This window comes from Gossypium arboreum, chromosome 2, assembly GCF_025698485.1.
Source record: "Gossypium arboreum isolate Shixiya-1 chromosome 2, ASM2569848v2, whole genome shotgun sequence".
Classification (NCBI taxonomy): Eukaryota; Viridiplantae; Streptophyta; class Magnoliopsida; order Malvales; family Malvaceae; genus Gossypium; species Gossypium arboreum.
The window spans coordinates 80443837-80456656 of record NC_069071.1 but is presented as its reverse complement, the minus strand read 5'-3'; the positions used below and the strand labels follow the sequence as shown (position 1 = coordinate 80456656).

The 12820-nt window shown below is 29.6% G+C and overlaps 2 protein-coding genes and 1 pseudogene across 2 annotated transcripts; all 3 read left to right on the top strand.

Annotated features, from left to right (window-relative positions):
• The first annotated feature begins 4837 nt into the window (after window positions 1-4837).
• Window positions 4838-7511, top strand: LOC108466587 (uncharacterized). The gene is made up of 2 exons (XM_017766971.2): window positions 4838-5590; window positions 7144-7511. Exons 1-2 carry the CDS (start codon window positions 5360-5362, stop codon window positions 7297-7299), a joined length of 387 nt encoding a protein of 128 aa, XP_017622460.1. The 5' UTR covers window positions 4838-5359; the 3' UTR covers window positions 7300-7511.
• A 508-nt stretch (window positions 7512-8019) lies between these two features.
• On the top strand, window positions 8020-8562 carry LOC128283779 (auxin-responsive protein SAUR66-like; annotated as a pseudogene).
• A 2932-nt stretch (window positions 8563-11494) lies between these two features.
• On the top strand, window positions 11495-11824 carry LOC128284897 (uncharacterized). The gene has a single exon (XM_053022421.1). The coding sequence runs from the start codon at window positions 11495-11497 to the stop codon at window positions 11822-11824; it is 330 nt and encodes a 109-aa protein (XP_052878381.1).
• The last annotated feature ends 996 nt before the right edge of the window (window positions 11825-12820 follow it).

Below are 12820 nucleotides of genomic sequence, written 5' to 3'. Positions count from 1 at the left end.
TGGTAAAATAAAATAAAAGAAGAATCCATATAGAATTACACTTCTTTTATTTTATTTTAGAATAAGGTTTTTTAAACCTTATTAAATCTTATCTATTTGATATTGATTAGAATAAGGTGTTTCAGTCTTACTAGAATATGGCTTTACAAGCCTATAAATAGACATAGTCTATTCCTCTTGTAAACAATTTTTGAATTCGATATAGTGAATTTTCTTCTCCTTTGCCCATGGTTTTTTCCCGAAAGGGTTTCCACGTAAAATCTGTGTTTTTTATTTTATTTTATTTTTTATTTTATTTTCACACAAAGTGTGTGTTCAATTGGCTGTAGTCATTAGATATTTATACACACTTTTAAGGCTAAAATTTAGCTAGATTTTTATTAAATATTATCACTAAATAATCCTAAATATTATCACTAAATAATTCAAAATTTAAAATTTAAATTTAAACTAGAGATTAAATTTAAACTAATTATAGAATTGTAACAATATAAAAAATCCTTCAATCTTTATCCAGCCACTTTTGAAAAAAAAACTTCAACCCTTCAATCTTTATCTAGTCATTGTATCTTCAATCTTTCAATCAAGCCCTCCTCTTTACTTTTTGTTCCAATTTAGCCCCTTTTTGTAAGAGTTTGAATTCAGCACACCAACTTCATTCCTGATAAGAAAAATTCAAATTTAATAGCATATTTCTGATAATTAGCCAAAAATAAATAAATTAAAAATAAAATTTTTCTTGCTATTCAGTCAGATTTCAATTTTGGCCTCTAGAATATGATGAAACTTGATATTTAATCTATATACTCTAGTTTTTGACATAATTTAATCCATGTACTTTTATAATGTAATTAATTAGTCTAAATAATTAATATTGCTAACTATTTCAATCAAAATATTGACATCAATTTTTCTTAAAAGCAATATAATATTCAAGAATGGAAGAATTTCAATGTAATATTCAAGGGAGTGTAAGGAAGAAGATTACTTCTCTAGGGTTTGATCCTCTCTTTGGGATGCGCGCACTCTATGTTGATATACAATTTTTGTTATTATTTTGAAATTCTCTTTTCTATGAAGAAGAACAAATGGAATCATATGTTTAATTTCAATTGAGTTATTTCTTGTTTCTTATTCATATGCTAATAAAGGTTATTTATATTTATTAGTTTTTAATGCTTTTCATTGTTTGATCAAATTTTAATTTGTTTAGTAAAGTTTAAGGGAAACTTAAAAAGAAAGCCTAGATTAGACTCAATCAGTATAGCTTGTGGTTGATGTTTGAAATTGTCAATTTACGGTTAGGATAAGAATTTACCTAAACATAATAGGTAGCCATATTAAGGTTGATGATTAATGATTTTATTAAATTGCAAACTACCATAGGAATGTAGGAAATTGGTCTAATAAATAGATTTATTAGTGATTCGAGAAAATTTAGTGATTAATAAAATGATAGAAAGGCTCATTAAAAGAAGATATAATGGGGAAATTAAGGGTGAGTTTGGATGGGCGGTGCGTTTACCTGCCGCTAGTGTAAAAACAGCGGTGGCGGTGAGATTAGATACTGTAGCAATACTGTAGCGTGAGACAAAAAGTAAGCTAAACGCACCGCACCGTTGCCCCAAACGAAGCCTAAGTACCTAGATTTATAAATATTAATAATTGTTTTTCTTATTTCAAAATTTCATTACCTCATATTTTTATTTCCTGTTTTATCATTTTAATTTGGATTGAATTAGTCAATTATTTAACTCAATTCAATGTCTAAAAAGATTAATATTTTCATACTATTTGTGTAGTATGTGTGTTTGAAAATTCTGCAACACACTACCTCTATCAACACCTCCCAAAAGCCACCATGCCACCAAAACCATTGAAAAAAGCCTTATTATTCTAAGAGAGAACTGAGGCAAGGGAAAGACTGAGTAGGGAAGGGATTGGAAAGAGAAAAGGAGCTTGCTTTCAGCCACCAATGGCACCAAGCGATTCACCGCACAACAAACTTAAGATATGGGTTTTTATTTTAGGTATAATGTCAAATTTATTCCTCAACGATTATATTTTGTGTCAATGACTCTTATTGATTTTTTTAGATAAATTTGATCATCAATATTTTAAAAAGAGTCAATTTGAATATCAACTTTTCAAAAAGAAATATTGTGCTTTTTATAGAAATATTGACTAAAATGCTAAACTTTTAAACATTTTAGCCTGTGTGGCAATTCACATGTATATTGTGCTTTTTTTTTTGAATTTTTATAATTTTTTATATATATTTTTGAATTTTAAAATTTCTATAATTTTTAAATTATTGATTGACATAATATATAAAACAAATAGTATGTTGTTAATATGAATTATGCATGGATTATCATGTGGGTTACTATACTAACATTGTTAAAAATTAATATTTTAATTAATATTTTTATAAAAAGAATGAGTTACCTCTTTTAAAATATTAATAATTAAATTTAACTTAGAGAATAGATGAAAGGTTAAAGAAAATGTATTTCACATTGTACGTTCTTTATCAAGGAGTTAAAAGCGACGCACTTTCTCTTGGGTTTCTGTTTTGTACATTTATTACAATAATTTTTGCCATTCATGACAGTCAAAGACATTATTAATGGTAGAGGCAAAGATTTGCTTATCGTTTGCGTGTTGAATTGATTGATTTTATTAATTGGAAGTTTATTTTGAATAAATTAATTAAATTTAAATAATTTTATTAATTCGATTAATTTTATTAATTTAATAAAATTAAACCTTTTATATTTTAATAGATAATTTTATACATCCAACAAAAAAAATCAAAATTTAAAAGTAAAACATACTAAAAGTATTAATAAATGAAAATATTCGGTACAATTTTATTGGAGTTTAAGAACCTTACAAGGAGGTTTTAATGAGTTGAGTTCGCTTAAGCATAGTCTTAATACATTTTACGATTATTTAAGCTCGGTTCGACCTGAAATATGATTTTAAAAATTTGTTTAAATTTGCTCATATTTGTAGATGGTTAATCTAAACTTAATTTAGGCTTGTCTATATTATTTTTTAAGGTTAAACTACACTAATAATTGCCCAACTATTAATATTCTTTTTGTTACCCAACTATGAAAAATTATAAAATGGTCACTCAACTATTAGCAATGGCGGAGCCATTTTTTTTGGCGGAATTAAATTATATATTTTTACAATAGTAAAAATATAATTTTACCATTTAATAGTTTATATCTTTATAATTTTTAAAGGATTAAATCAAATTTTTATCATTTTGGGAGCCAAAGTGTAATTTACCATTACTAATTTAAAATTATATAAATTATAAATGGCCTAAATGGAAAATTTCCCATTTTAGGAGGCTGCTAGCCCCCTGGCTATTAGTAAATTTTATTTTTAGTCAATAAATTATGAAAAGTTCTAAAATAATCATCAAACCATTCAATTTTATCTTTTTTGTCACTAACTAACTAATGTACAAATAGAAACACACAATAATCCCATATTGTTGGGTGATTAAAAAAGACAAAATTGAAGAATTAAATGATCATTTTGTAACTTTTCATAGTTGAAATGAGAAAAGAAATTTACTAATATTTAAGTGACTACTAGTGTAGTTACACTTTTAAAATTTTAAATTATTTTTATTTAATATTAATAATTGTATATATTTTCATTTATTAAAATTATATTTACAAGCAATTAACATTTTTCTTAAATATGTTTACATTATAGTATTATATATTATTATAGATTTAATTTTTCGTGTTATAAATTATATAATATATTATAAATTTAAAAAAGATCGAGCTCAAGCTTCAAATGCTTGGGTTTAGGCTAGACCCAAACTTATACTATAGAGGAGTTTAAGTTTTTATCTAAATTTATTTTTAAAACTAACATTTTCGTTTAAATCTTCTTAAATTTTGAATGAATTTTTGGTCGTGAGTACATAGGCCAACCAGTTTAGTGATGTCAAGTGAATGTAGTGTAGGTGAAAGGAAAATTATTTTATACATGTGGAGGCAGGGTGTTATGAAGTATATTAAAATAAATAAAATAAATTATATAAATGAACGGTATTACTTAAAAAGGAGAAAAAAAATTCACAATAGTGACGGTACAATAAAAAGAAAATGGATGATCGGGTGAGGTGAATGGGCCACTGTCCCTTTAGCAGGGCAATGGAATGGAAGAGGAGCAAAAAGGAGCCAACTTTAGGGAGTGTCTGGAGACTCGGGTATTGGTCGGGGGCCCCATCGGTCCCTTCTTTTCACACCGTGATTGCCGCTCGTCTTGCCTTGCCCCCAAGGAAATGAAACTATGGGGGACCCACCAACCCTTCGACCTTGGGAAACCCCATAGATTAGGCATCATGCTTCACCAACACTGTTGCTATTCCAAAGTCGCTAATCGACAAATATCACCCCATGATTTGCACATTTCTAAACAAACTAGCAAGGGACTTCTTTTCCCCTGAAATTGTCGATTCAAAATGAATTCTACACTTGCTAAGTTTTGCTTGAAAAGACAAAAGCCAAAATAAGATTCTTCTTCAAAAACCAAAATATGGACAAAATTGAGTTCAACCTAGGAAACTATATGTATATTTAATTGCCATATCTTTCATCAATCTTTCTTTTATTCGACATAAATGTGAATGTTTTTTAACTTGATAAAAATAGAAAATCTATCCATGAATTACTCACCATACTTGCCACAAATTTCACACAAAACGATAAGTTACATCTTCTAGATATACTTTACTATTTAAATTGTAATCATTAATCATCAAGTTTATAAGCTAAGCATTGCGCCAAAAATGATGACAAAATCAATTTTCCTTGTGTCTTCTTGCAAACTTTCACATCTACTTAATACTATCACTATTACTAATTAGTATTAAGATTACCCAAAAAAACTCTCACTTAATCATTAAACAATCTTAACAAAGTTCAATAATGACAATACTTGGGAGAGTAGAGCATTATATTAATTTCCCACTTTCCAACCAATAAATTACTACTATTAATTACATAAATTTATTAGGGGTACCTTCTTGCTACTCAATACTATATTTTAATTATTGTGTTTCCTCAACCTCAAGCCCAACAAATTACAAAACCAAATATTTTACTAATTGTCGTTTTAAACATTAGAGCTTTATTCTTTTAATACGTATTTACCTCTCTTTTTTCACCTTTAAGGCTTTTTATCAAACGAGTGGCACGCATAGCATTGCCAATTGGCAAATCAAGAAACTTTTTTTTTTGGCTCCTTGGCTTTTTTAATCTTCAACTTTTCTGGGTATTGACGAGGAATTGAAAAGAAGAAGAAGAAGAAGAAGAGGAAAATGGATGGAGCAGAGATGGAGTTAGAGAGGAGAAGCAAGTTCTTAAACAGTTTGATCCAAAAGAAGAAAGCTATAGAACAACAAGAGCAAAATGAACGTCTCAATGTTAAAGTCAGAGCTTCTGATATGCCTTTAGCTCTTCAAAACAAGGCTTTTAAATGTGCCCGAGACCAGCTTGACTATATGCCTGGAAAGCTTGATAGTAAACGCCTAGCTCTTGCCCTTAAGAAGGTTAAAAAATCAAACTTTCTTGTCTTTTTTTTTTTTCTGCTTTTATTACCGTTGAATCTTTGGTTAGATTCATTTTTTTGACGTAAAGAATTAATGGATTTGTTTAGATTTCTCATTTGATTGTTTTAGTTGACGCATTTATAACTTCTGCATGTAGGTAATATTATATTTTTTTTTGGCATAACGTTGGATAAATTTGGTTCTTTTTGGGTGTAATTGATTTTCTAACATGGTGTTGGGCGAGTAAGGTTGAATGCTATGGTTGGATTTATAAGAGTTATAGATATTAATAATGCAAGTGAGAATTGACTGAAAAGTTTTCTATTTTTAGTTGTGCAAATCAAATCTTGTCTTTTCGTAATTCAGCTTAATTGAAGACATTATGATATATCCCTTTTTGGTTTTCTCTTTACTCTTTTTTCTTTGTACCATATTGAATTTGTTATCCTGCTTCTAAATGCTGATATGAATTCCAGTGTTCTATGTTGCTTCAAAACCCCATTGCTTATCCACTTATTCCAACTGCAAGAATATGTAGCTAATTAGCTTCGATGGTCCTTGTGATATTTGAAATATTCCATTTGCATCTATGTGCAATCCAACTTTGTTCAGTTTATGAATTTATCACCTGCAATATTTGGAGTTAGAATAGGCCACAGATTATAATCGTTTCGTTTTCCAAATATCAGACGTATTTGCTCCTCTGATAACAGGCACAAGCTCACAAAGCGTTTTCATGATGAAATAACTTCTCAATAATCACTAGGTTCAAATTTGGCCTGGCCCGAATTTATGGAAGTGGGTTAGACATCCTTGATATGCTGCAAGATGTGTATGTGCAATGATTTTGCATAATTTGAAAATGGTTTCTAACATACCCTTCCTCGGAGGCATACGAGGAGTATGAAGTCTGTTTACTCATTATTCTGTTGGCAATGAGTCATCTACTTGTCCAGTCTCTGAATCTAAACTAGCACATCAAAGCCGTGTAAATTTACTATATAAATATAACAAAAATCATGTGGCCCTCAAGTTTAATATCATTCATAGCATTTGATCACTTTGTTTATACAGTGTTTGAAAATATTATGATACACTTGCTTTTGAGAGTAACCTCTCATTTTGAGTTAGAGTAAACCACTCATGTCTCGAAGAGACAGCATATTCGCTTCTGGCTTCTGGTCCTATGCTGTGGAGATTGTACATAGTTTTGGTTCTAGCTTCTGAGCTATTTGGAAATTGTAGGTTACATATGTTCTTTTGCAGAAACTGTTAACTGAAACAAAAAAGAAGAATGCAGAGAGTTCTGAATTTCTTTAGTTGAAATAAAAGTACTAAATAAGATATAGAGAGACGGATAGCGTGAGAGTGCTCAAACTAGTACGGTATAAGTTGAGCTTGTGCGATCGTTGATTCTTACGAGTTAATGGTTCAGCATTCTACTTGAATCTTACCTAAAACCATGTAGTATGGAAATCATTTAGAGTTTAATTTTGAGATTTGCTAATTTTTTACCATGATATTGACTTTGATGCCAACCATTGTCTTTTCAGGAATTCGACTCAACATATGGTCCTGCTTGGCACTGCATCGTGGGAACTAGCTTCGGCTCATACGTGACACATTCGCTAGGAGGTTTCTTGTATTTTTCAATTGACAAGGTTTACATCCTTCTCTTCAAGACTGCTGTTGAGCCTTTAGACCATTGATGATTTCAAACAGATTTGTGTTGTACACATTTCTTGTGTTGGTAACAAATTTACAAGTTTCCATTTTAAAGTTACATGTAAAACTACACAGTGCAAAAACTGATGAACATGTGTATTGTTGATTCTTCAATATTCATGTTGTATTTGCAAAGTACCAAAAGTATAAATGAATGATAGGTTGTCAATTTGACGCTCTTACAGAGTGCAGAGAACCTTTCAATGCATATATTTTCTTCATTTTTTGTTGGTTCCACATGTCCTTTCGTTGTTCGGTATCTTAATGTAACTAATAGCTAACTCAAAACAGTCTTACATTAATACTGCACAACTTCTTGTGCAGTCGTCCGTAAGTTTCTTATTTGATCTAGTTTTGTCCGCTGGCTTTGGATCCACAACAAGACAAAATGTTTAGTACCCCATGTGATTTAGTTAAGTTTGTTAAAGCATATGGTTCAGTTTTGTTTCTTGTCAATTTATAACATCAAGGCATGAATTCCGTACTGTTGAGAAACTTTCATTATCTTCCAAATTTCACTCTTGGTATTCCCTAATTGGTTTTAACTAACATTGAAAGAATCTCTACCAAAGTTGTAAACATAGGTTCCAATACTAGAAATTACACGTTTCGGCTTTGAAATTACCATCAGGAGGCCAGCATAGCAGTTATTGTTCCTTCTGTATAAATTGCAGACTAACGTTCTTCCCCTCATTAGTACCAACAAATATATACAAATCAACTGCTCAACACGTACGGAAGCAAGCATGATTACGCTTCTCAGAATGACAAGGAATTGGCAGAAGATAGCACCCATTGGAAGGAAAATAATTGCTTAAGTAGTTGATAAAGGCTGCTTTGTTATTTACACCATGGCTAACAGACGTTTTGTGATCCCCTTGGCGTTTCTCGGGAACTGCATTTTTCGCGAACTCTTCAAGATGTCTGAAGAGGAGTTCGGACTGCCAAGTGATGGGCTTATAACATTGTTGTGTGATTCAATCGCCATGAATTACATTGTTTCCCTTGTGAAACGAGGATTAGCTAAGGATATGGAGAGAGCAGTACTGAATTCGGTTACAACCTATTGCTGCAAATCAAATAGTTGTTCCAATCAATTACATGCAGGTCAACAGTCACTTGTTTGTGGATTCTAAGTAAATTGGCTTTCAATCTAGTGAATGTTTCTGTTATACATAACAACTTCCTCTTTCTAGGTGTACAGTATTCAAATGTATCATAGTGGTATTAACAAAAGATCCATTTATAAAATTATTATGAGAAAAAGATGTTTCATTTTATGTTAATTGCTTGTCTCTGTTCTGCTCTTTCAATCCTTCAGTTTTATGATGCACTGAAGCTATCAAGTTTTATTCTAAAATGGAACCTAGAACTTTATGGTAGAAATCAAAACTGAGAAGGCTCCATTTTGGTCTTTGACAATAAATTTGAGACACTAGTAATTTTGAACCACCAATAACACCCTGCAGGTGAACTTGTAGTGGCCCATGTTTATTGATTTTCCATGTCTTATCATAATCTAATTATTTTTATAAGGCTCCTAAGAGATAAGTTGATTCTATTTAAGCCAGATGCAATTATACCTCATGGAAAATGAGAGTCTTGGGTACAAGTACGTATTCAATCGTATATTATGTCTGAATATATATAAAAATATAATAAAAATATTGTTAGAAAATATGAACATCACATATATAATAAGAGTAATTATATGTTATTATTTATTATTATTAAATGTTAGCACAAATTAAGAGTGATATAATTTGGTTAAAGTTTATTAGGATTTAGTTATTAAATGAAGTATGAGTCAAATATGTATACATGCTCTAATAACTAATTTTTAATTAATAATGGGCTGATTAAAATTAGGTTAATATGCAAAATTTATATATTAGGGTTATGGTCTCCAAATTATACATACGTAACTTTTCTAATATCCTATCTTTAGAAAAGAGAGTCACATTCTCTAAATTACTTGTATGTTAATTTGGAAGATAAAAATCGCAATATTCATAGATTTCAAAAAATCGATGAATTCAAGTATGCTTCCGCATCTAGTTTTACTTATGATTTATTTTTGATGATTTGACATGACAGATTCTAGTTTATAATTTGTTAAGTTTTATATAAGATATTGTTTTTACGGTTCTAACAAGTGGTATCGGAGCCTCGTAATGTTGAATCATTGAGAACGAATTGATTTTTTATTATTTTTGAATTGATTCTTTTTTTTTTTTAATTTTATGGTTAAAATATTTCGATTATATGCTATGTTAATCTTTGAGATTTTAGATAATTTTTTTTTTAAATTTTGATTCTTTAAATTAAATTTATTTATGCTGTTGTTAATTAACTTTTTAATTTGCGGTCTACTTGCTCTGCCAATTACCACTAATTTAATTCCAATTAAATTGCATGATCTATCTTCTTTATGATTCCATTGCTGGGAAGGCATCTATAAAATTTGTTATTATATATCTATACCTATTTACTTCGCCACTAGTCAGTTAATTGATGTGTTATCAACTATTTATATGTGCATTTAAAAGCAAAAGTTATAGTGTGTCGTGCGCCAGCTAATTGATGTTATCAACCATTAAGTGTTTTTTTTTTCAATTTTGTTGTAGATAAGTGTTTTGAGAATTTCAGTTATTAACGTTTATTATGCTTTTATATTTGGGAATTCATGGTTAAATTATGATAACATATAAATCCAACTAAGAAATTTTAATGCTTTTGGAACAAAAGCAGTGTAGTTTTTGGATTAATGCATGTTTTAAGGAATTTAGTTTTAATATTGGTTGAATAACATGTAAACTATAACAGATGTTTAAAGGATTTAGTTTTTTAAGTTTAATTCTATTACATTTGGCCTTGATATTTTATAATTTCAAATATTTGGTCAAATTATGATATGATTTACAGATCGAATTGTGGGATATGTCAACTATTATGCTTTTGTTTTAAGATATTTGATTTAATGTGTTTAAATTTTGATATAAAAGAATTTTGGTTGCATAGGTTTTATTTTTATTAAGGATTAATCAACTAAAGATTAAGGTTTTCGGTTTTTTTATTGCGACAATAAGATAACCTTATTTTGGGTTATTTCAAAAATTGTAGTGCGATAAAAAACCTTAGTTTTGACATTTAACTGTTATGGAAATTTTTAAATATGAATATTGGTATATTTATATATATATATATATTTAAAATAACTTAATTGAAATAATAAGTTACCAAAGTAACCTTTGTTATTGAAATTATTTTATTTTAAAATATAAAAGGTTGTATGTATGTAACTTAAGATACATTAATATTTATCAGCCCAAATGAAGATTAATATTTAACAAAATTACATGTGCAAGCTGTGGTAATAAACATGTGATGATTATTCAGTTTTATATGTGAGCAATAAATCAGCCAAAGGAAGATTTATTGTTCGATATGTTTTTATTCAGTCTTTGATTACTATAATAAGATATCACGTGCAAGTTAATATTTTTGTCTAAAGATGGAATATTAATTGAGTGCTTGATATCTTGAGATGAGATTTACCTTTATTCAAATTATTTTGGTTTAAATTTGGAATATTTTGAAACAATTAAATTCAAATTTTGGCTTTGGAATTTAATTAAGGATGTCTAATATTTTAAATAGATTAGTTGAAACAAAAAACCACCAAAGTGACCACTTTTGCGTAGATGAATTTATTCAAAATATCAAGATGATTATATGTTTTTTGTGATTCATGCGTTTATTAATTGACCCAAAGGTAAGTTAATATTTGGTAGAATTTCAACTACATCCGTGGCGATAAGTGTATGACAATTATAAGGTATTATATGTTAGCAATAAGTTAGTCCAAAGATTGGTTCATTATTTGACATAATTTATTATCAATGTTTGATTGCTGCAACAAGAGTATTGTTTATTGTTAATATTATTATCCAAAGACTTGATATTAATGTTGTGTTTGGTATCCTGATATGAGATTGGCTGTTATTTTGAATTTATTGTTACTTATGAATATTTATGTGAGCTTGTTTTTATCTATTTTGTTTTGTATTCAGCTAGTTCATCTTCTACTGCCACAATATCTACTAATATAAATTCTATACCCATGCTTATTGGGACTAATTTCAATGAATAAAAAAGGCACTTACAGTGCTTAACTGTATGGATATAGACTTTGCACTAAAAGAGGAACAACCTACACCTCTCACTACGAAAAGCAACCCTGAAGTTAAAAGGGATTTTGAGAGGTGGGATTGTTCAAATCACATGAGTCCAATGACCATTAAGCACAGCATTCCAGAAGTCTTCAGGGACACAAAATCTGAAGAGATTACTCAGGCTAAAGGTTTCCTTAACGAAATTGAGAAACGTTTTGCCAAAAACGATAAGGTCAAGATAGCATTAGTTTTGACTTCTTTAATATCTATAAAGTATAAGCGTCAAGAAAACGTGAGGGAGTACATTATGGAGATGTTTCATTTTGTTTCATGACTTAAGGCACTTAAGATCGAGCTTTCTGAGGAATTTTTTTGTTCTTCTGGTTTTGGTTTCGATTCTTCCACACCAATTTAAAATTAATTACAATTGTCAAAAAGGAGAAATTGACTCTAAATGAGCTCATGTCTCATTGTGTGCAAGAGGTAGAAATGCTGAAACATGAAAAGTCTGAAAGTACTTAATTGGCTAGTGCCTCTAAAGACAACAACTTACATTCTGAAGAGAATATCCACTAAAGAAGATACAAAAACACCTTATGAGCCTTGGACAGGTCGAGAGCCTAGTTGTAACACCCCTTAACCCGTATCTATCGCTGAAATAGGGTTACGAAGCATTACCAAAACTTTCAAAACATTTTACAAATAATTTATATAAATTACTATTCATTAATCGAGATTATTCAAAATGTCCCTTAATTGAACTCTCGAGGCCCAATACGAACATTAGAATCGAGTTGGGACTTAATCAGGAACTCTAAGAATTTTTTGCCAAATTACAAAAATTTTTTAAGTTACAGGGCTCACATGCCCGTGTGGTTCGAGGGACATGCCCGTGTGACCCTGGGACACGCCCGTGCTACAGGCCGTGTTTGTAACAGTCTGATTTTGACCCTAGTCGGAATAGTAGTTTTGGGACCATAAATCTGAGTCTGAAGAATATTTTAATATTATTTTCTATGTCTGTGATATGTGAATTTACATCTGTGAAATTTCTGTGATTTAATTTGTCCTTTTTTGTGCTTAATTATGAAAAAGGATTAAATCGAGTAAAGTATAAAAGTTGAGTGCTAAATGTTAAAGCACCTAATTGGCTTGGCTTTTAAAATAAAGGTCATTGCATGTCAAATTTACCATTTATATTAATGGTAGACAATGATGGACATTAGTGGTTGAAAATTTGATGATATATGCCAAGGGCAAAATGGGAAAATGATTATTAAAGTTATTAAATGAAAATAAACATGAAAATGAAGCCATTTCATGCATGTAT

Excerpts from the sequence above, each read along its gene's own strand:
- LOC108466587 (XM_017766971.2), top strand. The coding sequence starts at position 5,360 with ATGGATGGAGCAGAGATGGAGTTAGAGAGGAGAAGCAAGTTCTTAAAC. Across the intron at positions 5,591-7,143 it reads TAGCTCTTGCCCTTAAGAAG|GAATTCGACTCAACATATGG; the intron begins GTTAAAAAATCA and ends TTGTCTTTTCAG.
- LOC128284897 (XM_053022421.1), top strand. The coding sequence starts at position 11,495 with ATGGATATAGACTTTGCACTAAAAGAGGAACAACCTACACCTCTCACT.